The 19,233-nt window shown below is 45.4% G+C and overlaps 1 protein-coding gene across 1 annotated transcript in view; it reads right to left on the reverse strand.

Annotated features, from left to right (window-relative positions):
* Nucleotides 1-1,805: 1,805 nt before the first annotated feature.
* The window catches only part of FBXL17 (F-box and leucine rich repeat protein 17), a 404,447-nt gene continuing 387,019 nt past the window's right edge, over nt 1,806-19,233 (reverse strand). The window contains exon 9 of the mRNA XM_064140088.1: nt 1,806-2,170. Within this exon, the coding sequence (XP_063996158.1) occupies nt 2,033-2,170 (138 nt within the window). The 3' untranslated portion in view covers nt 1,806-2,032. The remainder of the gene's footprint in view (nt 2,171-19,233) is intronic.

A 19,233-nucleotide genomic window follows, 5' to 3' on the forward strand; every position in this document is an offset into this window, starting at 1 on the left:
AAGGGAAGAAAAACAGGTGGCAGTGCAGAGGTAAATCCATCTGAGCAGCTGAATTGTGGCAGAATATTGCTGCTTGGGCAGAGATCTTGGTGGTCAAAGTAAATCACATGGATGCCCATGTACCCAAGAGTCAAGACAGTGAAGAACACCAAAACAAACAGCAGGCAGAACAAGCTGCTAAGACTGAAATGGCTCAGGTGGATCTGGGCTAGCAAATTATTTATAGCTTGGTGGGCTCATCACACCTCAGGGTGTGACATACTGATAGGCTTGCGACTGAAGGACATATTTCATCATGGCCATGACTGCACAGGTTATCCATGAACGTGAAATGTTCTGCAATCAAACAGGCCAATAGGCTAATGGCTCTGTGGTATGAGGGGCAGTGGCTGAAACATAAATACAGGAAGCCTGGAAGATTGATTACGTCACACTGCCACAAACCCACCAAGACAAGTATTATGTGCTTACAATGGTAGAAGCATACCTTTTATGTCTGGAAACACACTCAGTGCCCCATGCCACTGTTTGGAATACCATCATGGGCCTTGAAAAACAACTTCTATGGTGACATGGCACTCCAGAGATGAGCTGGACAATGGAAAAAAGCCTTTAGAAACAGCTGTGCAGACAACCTGTGCCAAGGAGCACAGCATCAGCTGCTGGGAAGGCTGAGTGCTACAATGGGACACTAAAAGCCATCCTGAGCAATGGGAAATGGGACCTTCAAACACTGCAACTCTGGCACGAGCCGCTTGGCTGGTTAACACCAGAGGATCTACTAATCATCAGGCTGGCCCTGTGCAGCTCAAACTGCCACACGCTGTAGGAGACAGAGCTCCCACAGTGCACATGAAAGATACAATAAGGAAAATAGTCTGAGCAGGTCCTGCTTTAAGCATAGGCATCCCTGGCACTGCTTTTGCCCAGGGCCCTCTATGCACCTTGTAGGTGATGCGGGAGGATGGAGAAGTTTGTTGTGTACTGTGAAGTGATGTCATTTCTGGGTGAGAACAGACAGTGATTAATGTATGTTGTGTGATGTTAATCACTGCTAAGCAGGACATAGGTGGTAGAGAATAAGGAGTGGATAATGTACTGATTTTAGCTGGCTGGCTCCACCAGAAAGGACTGGAAAGGCTACCCTTCCCCCTGACCCTGCAGTGGCAGAGTGAAGGCCAGGCAGGGGTGTGGCCCTTTTATGCTTTAGTGCGTGCAGTTCACATTTTTTCTATTCTGCTGCTTCATATGCCTGTATTTTTGTTCTCTTTTATTATCTGCAACAACATATCTTCCTTATCTCAACTCAGCTCCACCTCTTGGATTCTTTCCTCCTTGCCCCCCTGGAGGGGAGGAGGTGGGAGGTGAAAATCCCATCTATTGTGACTGGACTGTCAGGGCTCAGCTGCCTGCTGAGTCAAAACCAGGCCAGTGATAGAAAGGTAAAAAGTAAGATTGTCCATTAAAACATCCAACCTATCATTATCATCATTTACTAAGATTTCCTTTTAAAGTAATCATTTGTATGGTGACCAACACCATATAAGAAAACCACAATTCATTTAGATTTTCTTACTACTGTGCATCTTAAAATCCTTGGTGTGGCTTTAGTAAATAATAAGCATCGAGCTTAGCTCCCAGTTTCAATGCAGGTGTCTGTGGATTGATTGCACAGGTGCTAGCACTGAGTTACACTTACAAACTAAAAGAAACACATATGACCAAAGCAGAGTAAAGAAACCACAGGAAAACAAGCTTAACACCTTCTATGACTTCACCTATCAAGAGAAGCAGTAGCAACCCACTTCTGCTTTCATATCTTTTATTCAAACAAAATCAAGATGCATTTCTAAAGTTTTGCTTTAATATTGGTGCTTAGTTGTACAGTTCATTAGAATCAGTGTAAATGTTGCCTTTTTACTATAGCCTCTGTAAACTCACAATTATATTGCATCATATCAAAGGTTGTGAACCCTCTGCAATCCCCATTAGAACTACTGAATGCAGCAAATTGGAACGTTATTATAGGAGGTTAAGAGGCAGTAGACATACTGGGTGTCCAGCCCATTTGATAGGCCCGTTCCAACGTCCTCTTGCAATCCTGTAGTACAGTACTGAAGGTTATATGTGGATACTGCTGCACCAGCTGCTCCACCGTGGCTTCATTCACCTGAAATCAGAGAAAAGAATCTGTGCTACGAAAGAATTGAATAGAAGGGGCAATATTATGCAGGCTAAATGAATGACGGAGCTTTGGACTCCTGAGAGTATCTGTGGTATTGGGCTGTTCGCTGATACTGCAGGGTTGGGTGTGCTCATCATGAAACAAGCATGGAGAATGCAATGTTCTGTTGGAAAATAAAATAAATAAACAAGACACCTCGATTTTACTGCAAAGGAAGATGTTTAATATAAAATTCCAGTAAATATCACTTGCTGATTTGTGACTGGAAGCCAACAGGAAAGATAATCTCCATTTCAAAACAGCTTTGTTTAGAAAGCCGTGAAAATGTTTAGCAGCCTAGTGAAGCATTTGCATTCCATGCCTCACTGTTCTGGCCACTCATCAAGCCTCACACCTAATTACTCAAAGAAAATCCATCTCATTCAACAATGTGCTGCCCAGAGTAACACTCCTATTATGAAACAGAAGCACACATACTCAAACTCACTCAAGCAGATATAGGTATGAAATGCAAGATCTTCTTGGATTTGGAAAGTGAAAACTAGCTACACCTATTAATTAATCTATGGCACAGTTATGACACTTCTGCACATTGTAATTCCACAATCAACCTTAATGAAATGAACTTGCACTGTATGGTAGTTATCAATGTAGTTTGCAATGAAAATAAGAGATGAACATGACTAAATGGGGGGAAGATAATGTAAAGTATTCTACACTGCAAGCACAACAATTTTCCAAAGGTCCTGCATGTCTTCATATTACCTCATATTACCTTTTGGCTAAAATACACAAAGGCTAAAACTGCACAAAGGGTTTTTTGAGCAGAAATGGTGGGATCAATAATTAAATCATACAAGCTTGCTGCATCTGGGATGTCCCTCCTAAATCTTAGACATCAAAGGTAGCACCTTTATTCTTGATGAGGGAAGGCAATCAGACAAGCCTTGCTAAACTTAACACCTCTAAAACTGCAGTGCTGTAAAGGGATTAATTTGTCAATTATTTTTAAGATGATAGAAGTTCATATCGCAGAAGACAGCTCTCTTCAGCCTTTAGATAAATAAAGGATTAAGCTAAGGACCATAATTTCTAGGTAGCTTTCTTTGAAATCTTTGCTGAACACTTGGGAATTTTAAATTGCATCAATACTACATTTAAATACCACTTAGATTGGTAGGATGAACAACTTTTATCACTCCTTGCCTTTTTCCCAACCCTGTTCCACAGAAAAAAACCTGGACTAAAATATTTACTACTATGACAAAGATCCATCTGGGGAAAAATATCTCAAAGCACGGCAACCACAGTGTCTAATAATATTTTTGTCCTTAAGAGACAACAAAAAGCACATCCTTCTGAACAGTGATTGCACCCAGAAGGCTTTGTACTCAGTTCTTCTACAATAATAACAAAAACACTTGATCTTCATTGCAAGGTTCATCTAGCTGAGCCTGACTTGGATAGAAAACTGGTTTACTGTCTCTTCATAGCACAGACTGTACTCTTTTGGCAAATTACTATGTTACAATAACACCTTGTTGTGGAGGGCCTGTACGCCTGAAAATTAGGCTTATTTATGCCTTGCCCTGCTTGGACATGTTTTTCTGCCAGGACCCCTGGATGTCAACAGGTTGTGTAAGCCCCCAGACACCCAGCTCGTGTCTCTCTGGTGTAAGCCCATGTGATCCCCATATTTGGGAAAGTCCAGGCAAAGAGCCTCCTGCCTATTATGATAAGGTTTGGCTGACTGCCAACCTGATTGGTCATTCTAGTGGCCAAAGGGGCCACTAATCTCAGCCCCTTTCAATAAATAGGGGTGCACAGGTAAGCAATGTGCTCAGACCCTCAGGCTCAGACCCCTGCATAACTCAGATGCTCAGACGCACATGCTCTGACCCACTCGCAGCTCGGACTCCCCTGCCTGCGTACGTTAGTTGCAGAGCTCACTTAAGCCTGCCTATATATATATGTGGAGCCTATAGTCTCCTAGCCAGCTGTGCACATCTGCATGCCACTCTGTTATCAGGACCAGATCCTGTATTGCCTGCATTTACCTACGGAGCTCAGACTCCTGAGCAGCCGCACACACTCTGCATGCCTGCTGCCTATCATTGCCTGGTAAGCACCACTGCTGCTGAGATAACCAGGAAGCAGACTCTGGATTGTCTGCACACACACACACACGTGATCGGCCTGCTAGCCGTGTGAGAACTGTGCTAAAGACAGCACGATATTCTACTCCTGCACCTGAGATCCTGCCTGCTAAGAATCCCTGGACAGAGCATTCAGAACAAGTCAGCAGCACAAAGGCAGAGATTGCATATGTCGCCAGGAGAAAAGGTCAGAGACTGTCTTTCCCCAGAAACTGGGAAGATTCATCCTTCTCCCTGAAGCTGGGAGGATTCCAGCCTCAAAGTCCATAGGCACAGATCCCCTGAAGTTTGGACACTGGCATAGGCTGTGACATAGCTCTGGAGGGTGATTATTGATTAATAAGAATTGCGGGTAATTGTTTTGGTGCCTCTGTAATATAAGTTGTCTCTGCCATAGAGCAGAATCAGTTTCCAGCTCACTCTGCTGGACGAATAGTGTATAGACCCCAAACGGTATAAGCCACAGGGAAAACTCCTCTCTCTGTTTATAGTTTGAATGTTTGCTAGTTAATTAGTAAGTTACTGTAGATTTTATCCTAGAATGTTTTCATCACTGTGTAAGAATCCTTTTAATATCAATATACAGTGGTTGGGGATGGCAGAGTTCAGAATATTGAGTTTAATAAATATATATTTTTATATAACATTATTTCATCCCAATTAATTTCTCACCTCCGCCAAAATCGGCGTAGGCGGCAGGAAAACTACAGAGCTGTCAGCCTGACCTCAGTGCCAGGCAAGGTCATGGAACAGGTCATCTTGGGTGCCATCATAAAGCACCTACAGGATGGCCAAGGGATCAGGCCCAGCCAGCATGGGTTGAGGAAGGGCAGGTCCTGCCTCACCAACCTGATCTCCTTTTATGATCAGGTTACCTGCCTGGTGAATGTGGGGCAGGCTATGGATGGAGTCTACCTGGACTTCAGCAAAGCCTTTGACACTGTCTGCCACAAGAAGCTTCTAGTCAAGCTGGCAGCTCATGGCTTGGACAGATTCACTCTGTGCTGGGTCAAGAACTGGCTGGATGGCAGAGCCCAGAGAGTGGTGGAAAATGGTGCCACATTCAGCTGGCAGCTGTCACTAGTGGTGTTCCCCAGGGATCAGTGCTGGGCCCAGTCCTGTTCAACATCTTTATTGATGATCTGGACGAGGGCATTGAGTCCAGCATCAGTAAGTTTGCAGATGACACCAAGCTAGGAGCAGGTGTTGATCTGTTGGAAGGTAGGAAAGCCCTGCAGGGACCTGGACAGGCTGGATGGGTGGGCAGAGGTCAATGGGATGAGACTGAACAAGGCCAAGTGCAGGGTTCTGCACTTTGGCCACAACAAACCCAAGCAGCACTATAGGCTGGGGACTGAGTGGCTGGAGAGCAGTCAGGAGGAAAGGGACCTGGGGGTACTGATAGAGAGTAGGATGAAGATGAGCCAGCAGTGTGCCCAGGTGGGCAAGAGAGCCAATGGCATCCTGGCCTGCATCAGGAACAGTGTGGCCAGTAGGACAAGGGAGGTTATTCTGCCCCTGTACTCAGCACTGGTCAGACCACACCTTGAGTGCTGTGTCCAGTTCTGGGCTCCTCAATTCAAGAAGGATGTTGAGGTGCTGGAACATGTCCAGAGAAGGGCAACGAAGCTGGTGAGGGGCCTGGAACACAAATCCTATGAGGAGAGGCTGAGGGAGCTGGGCCTGTTTAGCCTGGAGAAGAAGAGGCTCAGGGGTGACCTTATCACTGTCTACAACTACCTGAAAGGGCATTGTAGCCAGGTGGGGGGTGGCCTCTTCTGCCAGGCAACCAGCAATAGAACAAGGGGACACAGTCTCAAGTTGTGCCAGGGTAGGTATAGGCTGGATATTACGAGGAAGTTCTTCCCAGAGAGAGTGATTGGCATTGGAATGGGCTGCCCAGGGAGGTGGTGGAGGCACCGTCCCTGGGGGTCTTCAAGAAAAGACTGGATGAGGCACTTAGTGCCATGGTCTAGTTGATTGGATAGGGCTGGGTGCTAGGTTGGCCTGGATGATCTTGGAGGTCTCTTCCAACCTGGTTGATTCTATGATTTTATGATTCTATGATACCCCTCTGCGACACACCTCCAGTGCTGAAAAAACATGAAGTGACTTCTAATAATCCAAAATGAAATCGGAGATGGCAGAAGTCTTCCAAAATATTTGATATTTATAGCTGCATGCACACTTTAAAACTGTCAGCCACACTTCACAGAAATACTAATTGGAAAGAAGGAATCTCCTGAAGTAACAGAATTTGCTACTTTTTGCCTTTTTAAAAATAGTAAAAAACCTCTTCTCGTTGTATTTGTGGTGTAGAGAGCCATAGCAGAATCTATGAAGCTACCACAAATGTCTCTTAATGATTAATTTGACCACAACAAAGACGCTTATCACAGACAGCTCTTAATAGAAAGCTTAAAAAAATTATCTACTAGATAACTACAAAATATAAGAGTTCATTGTGATTTGACACATACATCATCAGATTTATGTATTAGAATAGTATGGATAGTATAGTTTCAGAGGTAATATTGTAACTGAATTTTCTTTTACGTAAACCAAATAAGATAAACTTGTTACAAAAATGATCACAGGTTCACAGGATGTTAGGGGTTGGAAGGGACCCAAGGAGATCATCGAGTTCAACCCCCCCTGTTACAGCAGGACAATCCTATCTAACACAGATCACACAGGAACACATCCAGACAGGCCTTGAAAGGCTCCAGAGAAGGAGACTCCACAACCTCTCCGGGCAGCCTGTTCCAGGGCTCTGTGACCCTTACAGTAAAGAAGTTCCTCCTTGTGTTGAGCTGGAACCTCCTGTGCTGCAACTTACACCCACTGCTCCTTGTCCTATCCCAGGGAGCAAGTGAGCAGAGCCTGTCCCCCCAGCTCCTGACCAGCCCTCAGGTATTTACAGACATGTATTAAATCCCCTCTTAGTCTTCAAGATGAGGTCTCACAAGGGCAGAGTAGAGGGGGAGAAGAACCTCCCTTGCTCTGCTTGATGCACTCTTCCTAATACACCCCAAGATCCCACTGGCCTTCCTGGCCACAAGGGCACATTGCTGTGCCACAATGTTCAAACATAGGAAGGCAAAGAGTGATCTCCATGTCTTGGTGGACACAATCTCCATGTCCTGATGTATTTGACTCAGGACTGAACACATTCACATAAGCCTCAGTCTAGCTAGGTAAAGTTAATATATTTACTGTAAGGGTAACTTAAAATAAAAAATAACAAGAAAGCCTACGTACACAGTTGGGCCACAACAGTTACAGAAAATAATTACTTTGAGTTCAAAAAAATCAAGTTGACTCTCATAAGAGAAGAAAAACTTATCCCACCAAGCTTCATGATAAATTATCAAATACATGTCACTTTTACTTAGTTATAAGTACATTTAACCCTAAAAAAGTAACAGCAAATAGCTAGAAATTATTCTGGGCAAAATAAATACAACATAAAATGACAACAGAGAAGCAGGAGAATAAGTATCCTATTAGGCAGTGAGATAATCTATATGGATCTCAGGACGAGGTGAAAATGAGGACAGCCTATCAGATCATAAAATCATAGAATCATTCAGGATTGGAAGGGACCACAAGGATCATCTAGTTCCAACACCCCTGCCATGGGCAGGGATACCCTACCCTAGATCAGGAATCACGAAAGCTTTTCTTTTACCATAAGATAATTTAAGTCAAACACTAAATACTATAAAAACAGTATTTTAAACTTTCCATAGGATTAAAACTGAACCATGTACATGACAAGAAAATAAAGAAATCAAAATTCTGTTCTTTGTTAATGAACAGTTTGTCCAGTTCTGGGCCTCTCAATTCGAGAGAGAGGTTGAGATACTGAAATGCATACAGAGAAGGGCAACAAAGCTGGTGAGAGGCCTGGAACACAAACCCTATGAGGAGAGGCTGAGGGAGCTGGGGGTGTGCAGCATGGAGGAGGCTCAGGGGTGACCTCATTGCTCTCTACAACTACCTGAAGGGAGGTTGTAGCCAGGTGGGGTTGGTCTCTTCTGCCAGGCAACCAGCAACAGAACAAGGGGACACAGTCTTGAGCTGTGCCAGGGGAGATCTAGGCTGGATGTTAGGAGGAAGTTGTTGTCAGAGAGAGTGATTGGCATTGGAATGGGCTGCCCAGGGAGGTGGTGGAGTCGCTGTCCCCAGAGGTGTTGAAGCAAAGCCTGGATGAGGCACTTAGTGCCATGGTCTAGTTGACTGGCTAGGGCTGGGTGCTAGGTTGGCCTGGATGATCTTGGAGCTCTCTTCCAACCTTGATGATTCTATGATTCTATGAATAAGTAATATCTAAGTCAACTCTCTTGCCATCAGTTCCTTTAATGGTAAGATTAAGACTATAAGAAGTCTTATGACTATTTGAACACAAGCTTCTTTCTCTTTGTTACAAGGCAGTCTGGCTGGTGATAAAACAAAAGTACTGAATGCCAGTCTCAAAATAAACCTGTTATACAAACTGAGTGATTTTCCTTTCTGAGCTTGAACAGTCTTATAGAATTATAACACTAAAAATCCTCACGCCTTTATATGCTTAAAAATACTTTCCTTTTCTTCCACAAAACATTCATTCATCTTAATATTCTGAGTTGTCAAAAAGAAGACTGATATCTGAAGATAAACTGGTTAGATTATCTAATGCATAATAATTTGTATAGCCCATCAATTATGTTTTAACACTTAATGAAAGAATGCAGTCCTTGCCATTAACAGCCAAAGTAACAGGACTGTATAAATCTTGATCATCAAACAGAAAAAAGAAAACAACAACAAAGATCCATTAGAAACTTATTTTCACTTGTAGAAAATAAAAATTTATTGTGGGCCAAAGAATAGTTTTTTAAAAAACCCTAAAACCCAGTCCCCACAAAAGAGAAGGTGAGTTTCAGGACCAAATGATACAATCCTATTTTAATAGTCATATTTTTGAATGCTTTTTGCTTAAAGACATCTAAACACATATCATCTATTTGCCAGGAGAACACACTTCACTTTGTGATTAATGTTATCTGGGGTGGGACCTCCTTAATTTCTCCTTCTGATAATAACGTGCAGAGTATGTAAGTACTACCGGTACTAGAGAAGAAGGATGACTTTCTCCTGTGATACTCAGAATTTCCTCTGTGAAAGAACCCATCTCATCTGTGTGAAGTGGAAGAACATTCACAAAAAAGGCTTTTGGACTGTTTCTTTGGAGGACTTCAATCTCACTGTGTTAGGAAAAAACAGGAAATCAATGTTCAAGACTCTCTTTGTTAGATAACATCATCTACTTAAAACAGGTAGCTTGAAAAACTACTTTAGTCCATAAATGATTTTCCTAGAATAAAGTCACTGGCATTTATGAGTTATGTATTTATATATATATTTATAGAATACATACAGTTATATATTCAGATATATATATTATACATTCATTCATATTTTTTAACTGATATGCTAGACTTAATCATCGGGTCTCAATGCAAGTCCCTACTGATTTGGCACCCCACTGCCACAGACCACCATAAGTGATTTCTTATATGCACACCGGGAGCGGTGTGTTCCCCTGGAAATTCATGAAGAATTAGTTCAGGACCTGCTGAGCCACCTGGACACCCACAAGTCCATGGGACCAGATGGGATCCATCCCAGGGTGCTGAGAAAGCTGGCAGCTGAGCTGGCCAAGCTGCTCTCCATCTGGTCCTGGCTCACCAGAGAGGTCCCAGGAGACTGGAAGCTGCCAATGTGGTCCCCATCCACAAGAAGGGTCGGATGGAGGAACCTGGGAACTACAGACCTGTCAGCCTGACCTCAGTGCCAGGGAAGCTGATGGAGCAGGTTAGCTTGGGGGTGATAAGAGCACACCCGAGGGATGGCAAAGGGCTCAGGTCCAGCCAGCATGGATTTGGGAAGGGCAGATCCTGCCTTTCTAACCTGATCTCCTTCTATGATCAGGTGACCTGCTTGGTGGATGTGGGGAGGCCTGTGGATGTGGTCTATCTGGACTTCAGCAAGGCCTTTGACACTGTCCCCCACAGCAAACTGCTGGCTAAGCTGTCAGCCCATAGCTTGGATGGCAACACTCTGTGCTGGGTTAGGAACTGGCTGGAGGGCTGAGCCCAGAGAGTGGTGGTGAATGGTGCCACATCCAGCTGGCAGCTGTCACTAGTGGTGTCCCTCAGGGATCTGTGCTGGGCCCCATCCTCTTTAACATCTTCACAGATGATCTGGATGAGGGCATGGAGTCAGTCATCAGCAAGTTTGCAGATGACACCAAGCTGGGGGCAGATGTGGCTGGGTTGGAGGGCAGAAGGGCTCTGCAGCGGGACCTTGACCACCTGGACAGATGGGCAGAGTCCAAGGGGATGGCTTCAATAGCTCCAAGTGCAGGGTGCTGCACTTTGGCCACAACAACCCCATGCAGAGATACAGGCTGGGGTCGGAGTGGCTGGAGAGCAGCCAGACAGAGAGGGATCTGGGGGTGCAGATTGATACCCGCCTGAACATGAGCCAGCAGTGTGCCTGGGTGGCCAGGAGAGCCAGTGGCATCCTGGCCTGCATCAGCAATGGTGTGGTCAGCAGGAGCAGGGAAGTCATTCTGCCCCTGTACTCTGCACTGCTTAGACCACACCTTGAGTACTGTGTACACTTCTGGGCCCCCCAGTTTAGGAGAGACATTGAGATGCTTGAGCGTGTCCAGAGAAGGGTGACGAGGCTGGGGAGAGGCCTTGAGCACAGCCCTATGAGGAGAGGCTGAGGGAGCTGGGATTGGTTAGCCTGGAGAAGAGGAGGCTCAGGGGAGACCTTATTGCTGTCTACAACTACCTGAGGGGTGGTTGTGGCCAGGAGGAGGTTGCTCTCTTCTCTCAGGTGGCCAGCACCAGAACAAGAGGACACAGCCTCAGGCTGTGCCAGGGGAAATTTAGGCTGGAGGTGAGGAGAAACTTCTTCACTGAGAGAGTCATTGGACACTGGAATGGGCTGCCCGGGGAGGTGGTGGAGTCGCCGTCCCTGGAGCTGTTCAAGGCAGGACTGGACGTGGCACTTGGTGCCATGGTCTGGCCTTGAGCTCTGTGGTAGAGGGTTGGACTTGATGATCTGTGAAGTCTCTTCCAACCCTGATAATACTGTGATACTGTGAATCATAGAATCAACCAGGTTGGAAGAGACCTCCAAGATCATCCAGTCCAACCTAGCACCCAGCCCTATCCAGTCAACCAGACCATGGCACTAAGTGCCTCAGCCAGGCTTTGCTTCAACACCTCCAGGGACGGTGCCTCCACCACCTCCCTGGGCAGCCCATTCCAATGCCAATCACTCTCTCTGTGAAGAACTTCCTCCTAACACCCAGCCTATACTTTCCACAGTTTCTCATGGATAATTACAGTACTGTTTTATTTCATTTACAGATGTGGAAAAAAAAAATCTCTAAAAATATTGCAAAGGGCAAGGATCAATTTTTCTTTACATTTTTTTCCCCCATGATGTTCCTAGGACAGATCTCAATAAACTCACGGGAGTCAAATTTTCCTCTTCTTGTTAAGATAAACGAGTGATTACAACTGAAACAGTCAGTCAAAGCAGACATTTGTTTTTAATGAGACTTATAGCTTAACTCACAAATATGGAACAAAACTGCAGGTTTAAGAACTTCTCATAAATGTTAGTCCCCCGCTTACTTTCAGTTTAACTTGCCTTTGGTTGATACCAAGTCCACATCTCTAGGACTGGAATACCAAGTGGCACAAAAAGAGGCTCTGAAAAGCTTTGGTGTTAATTAAGAGAATTCCTTTATAATATACTTCTAAGAACTGTAAGTTTGCCTTCTCATTTCAAAAAAACTCCTCCTAGAGGTGTATGAAAGGCAGTCTTAAAATTCTGATTTTAAAGATACAAAATGTGTTGAGTAATTTAGAGCAACACTGAAAACAAGAGTTGAGCCACCACCTAAGCCACAAGTTTTCTGCTGCTCTGCACAATGAAGAAGTATTCATAATTAATCCAGAAAGCTTCCTATGTAAAGAAAAGATGCTGGGCAGCATTCCATTTACATGATTATTGAAAAGTTATCTTCCTTCCAAATTAACAACTGAAATCAATAAGCAGACACATAACTAAACAAATCCAAGCCCCACAAACACATGGAAAAATTCCAGGCTTGCAAAGCTGGATTAGTGCAAGGTGCAGTATTAGAACTTCCTAGAAGAACTTGCCTATGCAACTCAGTGCTTCCTAACATCACAGAGTGATGGAACTACCAAATCAATCAGCACCTAACCTAATCCTTAGAACAAGTATATGGCAAACTGATTCTGGACAGTGCTAACACCATGGATGCTCTCTTTTTGAGGACAATAGAGGTAGGCATTTTCAGTTACACAGCTTCATTGGTTATTTATTAATGAAAAACAACAAACCAAGTTATAATATAGTTAGTCTGCAGTATCTGGCATTAATAATACTTAATTTTAGAAAGCTAGTATTTCTAAGGACTTCCAGGGAACTGTTAGCAGGAGAGAGGTAACATTTGCTGCAGAAGAGTTTTGAGGGCTGCCATACAGACGATGCTTGGCGACAAAGTTTAACAGGGTGCAAGTACACTTCCACATACACAGAATCACAACACTGACTTGGCACAAAAGAAATGGAAATCGATTTGTTTCCAGAGGGCTTTCTTATCATGTCATTGACATCTTTGCTTGTTCAATGATATTCGATAAGAGGTACTGAAATCGGTGCGCATTTCTGTCTCCATATACAAAGTTTAGCACTACAAGAATACCAGATTTATATGCAGTGGATGAAGAGATTACTGCTTGCATCCATAGTTATAGATTTTGGACACATCTTATGTTCCAGCTTATCTGCTGTTTTCATAATGAAATACAAAATATGCACACTTGGAGCTATTAGAAAACACTTTCTTACGTGGCACATTTACTAACCACCATTTAATTGTCACCTCCACAGTTAGCCAGGACTACTGAGTACCCTTAGGGGGACCACATCTGGCCTCGAACACCTGTTTGTGTGCTAAGTGGTGCAGCAGGTCACTAATCATTTCATCCTGGGTTATGGAGACTTCATTCTGCTCCCTGTATCTGTCTCAGAGGTTTAGATACCCAGGGAAGAACTGGTCTTATGATTAAAGACTGAGGTGAAGAAAGCACTTGTTACCTCAGCCTTGTCCCTAGTCACTATGTTTTTCCTGACATCCAATAAAGGATGGAAATTCTCCTTAGACCTCCTATTGAGGAACACTCATATCCCTTAGCACAAGAGTGTCCTCAGCACAGGAGGGACATGGCCATATTGGAGTGGGGCCAGAGAAAACCACAAAGATGATCCAGAGGTGGAAGCCCTCTGCTGTGAGGCCAGGCTGAGAGATCTGTGCTTGGTCAGGCTGGAGAAGAGAAGGCTCCAGAGAGACCTTCTGGTGGCCTTTCAGTGCTACAAGGGCCCAGCAGAAAGCAGGGAACAGAGTTTTGAGCAGGGTCTGCTGGGACAGGACCCATGATCCTGCTCTGGCAGGGGTGGCGTTGGACTAGATGATCTTCCAAGGTCCCTTCCAGCCTCTAATATTCTGTGATTCTGTGATTCTCTAAGCTGTAGTTTGCTTTGCCAGGTCAATATCTTATAAAAAGTGCAGTCTGTTTGATTTTTTTTCCCTGCTAATAGTTGAATGAATTATATTCTCAGGTCGTCCAATTATAACAGTTGCCTGTAGCCACAACAAAATTAAAGATTTCTGGAAATGTTTTGTGTGAAGTGCACTTGATCAGCCAAGGCAGACCTATTCCACGGAGCTTCAGTGGCTGCCCTCATGCCCAGGGGCAAAGCCTTTGTTTAGGGCTTTAATAAAACAACAGCACTACCAATATTAGCACAATATCCCACAGTTCAAATAAAGTCCCTCGTGACTTCAGCAAATAATGTATTTTGACTTAATGAATGCTGTTATTAACCACAAAAAAATAAACTCCAAACACAAAAACACCAAGCAAGCCCTCCCCCCAAAAAAAAAACCCCAACAAACCCCAGGGCAAGCATGCAGATGCAACTACTTAACACTGTATTTCTGGACTCCTTGTTTTTGGAATTGACTAGTACAGTACTGTTATTACTGTGACGTTTGACAACTTAATTGTGTCAAATCTTAGCAATTAATTTCCCATTTATATTTTGGAAAGGGGAAGGAGCAGGTAAACAGAAATATCAGTAATCTTTTTCCCCCGTGTGAAATGAAACAAACAGAATACAAAGACCTCTGAATAGTCGATGGTAGCACTCCTAGGAGAATTTAAAAACCACAGGGTTCCTTGTGGAGCATAGCTTCTTTGCAGTTCTCTGCATAAATCTCAGGGAGGGGAGTTGTGTTTCTGTACTACCTTTTTACCTTGTCTATTTCTGCTTATCATAGAATCATACCATAGAATCAACCAGGTTGGAAGAGACCTCCAAGATCATCCAGTCCAACCTAGCACCCAGCCCTAGCCAGTCAACCAGACCATGGCACTAAGTGCCTCAGCCAGGCTTTGCTTGAACACCTCCAGGGATGGTGCCTCCACCACCTCCCTGGGCAGCCCATTCCAATGCCAATCACTCTCTGTGTCAACAACTTCCTCCTAACATCCAGCCTAGACTTCCCCCAGTGCAACTTGAGACTGTGTCCCCTTCTTCTGTTGCTGGTTGCCTGGCAGAAGAGACCAACCCCACCTGGCTACAGCCTCCCTTCAGGTAGTTGCAGACAGCAACGAGGTCACCCCTGAGCCTCCTCTTCTGCAGGCTGCACACCCCCAGCTCCCTCAGCCTCTCCTCATAGGGTTTGTGCTCCAGGCCCCTCACAAGCTTTGTCACCCTTCTCTGGACACCTTCCAGTATCTCAACATCTCTCTTGACTTGAGTAGCCCAGAATATAACTGTATATACTGTAAATATCTGTTTGTCTATTGTGCCAGTTGTAAATATAAGCTTCATTCATACTTCCAGAGCTGTCTGAGTCTAGTCTGGGTGATTTCTAAAGTGTGGGGGGGCAGGGAACACCCAAACCATCACAGCCCTAGAGAGGTGAAATTAATTTCTGTAGTTAAAAAGGTGAAAGCCACTGCCTCAAACTTCCATTCTCTGCACAACTGCTGCAGTCACTGCATTACTGCAAACAAAACTGTTTCAGATACTGGTGAGTTTACAGAGCTTTCTAGCAGAACCATAAGTCCAGAGCTTACTGTCTTAATCATTACTGCCAACAGCACTGACTGTTAAAGTTGTGATAAAAGTTTTCATTCCCAATTATCTTGGCTTACTGTAAAGGTGTGCTAGTCTGAAGCAGGCTAGAATGTTTTGGTGAGAAGGACTAGATTACAGGCTGTGGAAAGAAAACAATGGTGATGTCTACTTCACTCACAAGCTTGCTGAGATGTATAAGAATCTAAGTCAAAACATAGATAAGGTCACTTCTACTGCTGGCGAGCTCTGAGCTGCATCTCAATCACTCGGCACCACTCTCGCTGGGGCTGCTGGCTGAGCTGTATCTCTCTAACCTCATCCTCCAGTTTGGACTAATCCACTTTGCTTCCTAACCCCCTGGCCAAACCTCTATTCTTCCTTGGGACTGGGGTAAGGTTGAGAGGGGTAAGGGGAAGGTGAAGGGGCAGTTGAGAGCCTCTCCTGGGGACTCAGGTTTCTGGGAGGGCTGCTGTGTTTCTGTATTACCTCTTACCTTGTATATTTCTGCCTATAGCTGCATATACTGTAAAAATCTGCTTGCATAGTCTGCTAAGCTGTAAATATAAGCTTCATTAAATCTCCAGAGCCAGTTGAGTCTAGTCTGGGTGATTTGTAAAGTGTGGGGGGGTGGGGAACACCCAAACCATCACAAAGGGTTTATATTTCTATTAAACAAGTGAAACCATTTTAAAAGAGCCTTTCAATTCAAGTGCCTTGCAAATTCTGTGAATTTCAACCAAATGAACAAGGTAGAAATATTACAAACATCTTAAGTATTTCAAATTTGTGACAAAACTCTGCATTCCTTTGCAGTTAATGAAGACCCCTTTATAGTGAAATGACAGTGTTTATTTATACATACTAATAAATATTCTTTCAGGTAATTTTTCACCTGTTGAATTGATAACATTGAATACTTCCCTTCCTACATTTTGCTACATTGAACGGACTGCCCAAGGAAGTGGTGAGTCACTGTCCCTGGAGGTATCACAGTATCACAGTATTATCAGGGTTGGAAGAGACCTCACAGATCATCAAGTCCAACCCTTTACCACAGAGCTCAAGGCCAGACCATGGCACCAAGTGCCACGTCCAGTCCTGCCTTGAACAGCCCCAGGGACGGCGACTCCACCACCTCCCCGGGCAGCCCATTCCAGTGTCCAATGACTCTCTCAGTGAAGAACTTTCTCCTCACCTCCAGCCTAAATCTCCCCTGGCACAGCCTGAGGCTGTGTCCTCTCGTTCTGGTGCTGGCCACCTGAGAGAAGAGAGCAACCTCCTCCTGGCCACAACCACCCCTCAGGTAGTTGTAGACAGCAATAAGGTCACCCCTGAGCCTCCTCTTCTCCAGGCTAACCAATCCCAGCTCCCTCAGCCTCTCCTCGTAGGGCTGTGCTCAAGGCCTCTCCCCAGCCTCGTCGCCCTTCTCTGGACACGCTCAAGCATCTCAGTGTCCCTCCTAAACTGGGGGGCCCAGAACTGAACACAGCACTCAAGGTGAGGTCTAAGCAGTGCAGAGTACAGAGGCAGAATGACCTCCCTGCTCCTGCTGACCACACCATTCCTGATGCAGGCCAGGATGCCACTGGCTCTCCTGGCCACCCAGGCACACTGCTGGCTCATGTTCAGGCGGGTATCAATCAGCACCCCCAGATCCCTCTCTGTCTGGCTGCTCTCCAGCCACTCCGACCCCAGCCTGTATCTCTGCATGGGGTTGTTGTGGCCACAGTGCAGCACCCTGCACTTGGAGCTATTGAATGCCATCCCCTTGGACTCTGCCCATCTGTCCAGGCAGTCAAGGTCCTGCTGCAGAGCCCTTCTGCCCTCCAACCCAGCCACATCTGCTCCCAGCTTGGTATCATCTGCAAACTTGCTGATGACTGACTCCATGCCCTCATCCAGATCATCTATGAAGATGTTAAAGAGGATGGGGCCCAGCACAGATCCCTGAGGGACACCACTAGTGACAGCTGCCAGCTGGATGTGGCACCATTCACCACCACTCTCTGGGTCTGGCCCTCCAGCCAGTTCCTAACCCAGCACAGAGTGTTGCCATCCAAGCCATGGGCTGACAGCTTAGCCAGCAGTTTGCTGTGGGGGACAGTGTTCAAGGCCTTGCTGAAGTCCAGATAGACCACATCCACAGGCCTCCCCACATCCACCAAGTGGGTCACCTGATCATAGAAGGAGATCAGGTTGGAGAGGCAGGATCTGCCCTTCCTAAACCCATGCTGGCTGGACCTGAGCCCTTGGCCATCCCTCAGGTGTGCTCTTATCACCCCCAAGATAACCTGCTCCATCAGTTTCCCTGGCACTGAGGTCAGGCTGGCAGGTCTGTAGTTCCCAGGTTCCTCCATCCGACCCTTCTTGTGGATGGGGACCACGTTGGCAGTTTCCAGTCTCCTGGGACCTCTCTGGTGAGCCAGGACTGCTGGAAAATGATGGAGAGCAGCTTGGCCAGCTCAGCTGCCAGCTCTCTCAGCACCCTGGGATGGATCCCATCTGGTCCCATGGACTTGTGGGTGTCCAGGTGGCTCAGCAGGTCCTGAACTAATTCTTCATGAATTTCCAGGGGAACACACCGCTCCCTGACCCCATCCCCCAGTTCAAGAGGCCACTTGCCTTGAACTCCTCCCTCCTTACTGTTGAAAACTGAGGTGAAGAAGGCATTCAGGACCTCAGCCTTTTCTTCATCGTCAGTTACAGTGTTCCCCTCCTGGTCCAGTAAGCAGTGGAGGCTCTTCTTGCCCTTCTTTTTAGCGTTGATACATTTATAAAAGTGCTTTTTGTTATCTTTCATGGAAGTGGCAGCCTAAGTTCTAGCTGGGCCTTAGCTTCTCTAATTTTTCTCCTGCATACTCTGGCTATCTCCTTCAACACATCAGGAGAAGCCTTCCCCTCCTTCCAGAGGTGATACACCCTCTTTTTCTCCCCCAATTCCTTCAGGAGCTGTTTGCTCATCCAGGCTGGTCGCCTTCCCCGCCGGCTCATCTTTGGGCACATGGGAACTGCCAGCTCCTGTGCCTTCAAGAGCTCCTGTTTAAAGTAGGTCCAACCATCCTGGACCCCTTTGTTCTCAAGGACTGCTGCCCAGGGGACTTTGGAAATAAGTTTCTTAAGCAAATTGAAGTTTGCCCTCCAAAAGTCCAAGGTGTGGGTTTTGTTGTAGTGCCTCCCTACCTCCCTGCATATTGAAAACTCCACTAACTCGTGATCACTACACCCCATGCAGCCTCCCACTGCCACATCTCCTACCAGCCCTTCTCTGTTGGAGAGTAGCAGGTCAAGCTGAGTGTTGAAGAAAAGCCTGGATGGGGCACTCACTGCCATGGTCTGGTTGATTGGATAGGGCTGGGTGCTAGGTTGGAGTGGATGATCTTGGAGGTCTCTTTCAACCTGGTTGATTCTATGATTTGATTCTATGGTTGCCTGGCAGAAGAGATCAACCCCCGCTTGGCTACAGCCCCCCTGCAGGTAGTTGTAGACAGCACTGAGATCTAACTGAGACACATTTAAACTAGAAGTAAGAAAAGTTCAGTCTGTCTGAAGAATGCTTTGTTGTATCTCAGCATGTGCTTTTGCTGGCACACCTGATGGATGCTATCCTTGTTAGCAAGGTTAAAAAAGAGAGAAAAGAAAAGAAAA

Source organism: Pogoniulus pusillus, chromosome Z, assembly GCF_015220805.1.
Source record: "Pogoniulus pusillus isolate bPogPus1 chromosome Z, bPogPus1.pri, whole genome shotgun sequence".
In the NCBI taxonomy this organism is placed as follows: domain Eukaryota; kingdom Metazoa; phylum Chordata; class Aves; order Piciformes; family Lybiidae; genus Pogoniulus; species Pogoniulus pusillus.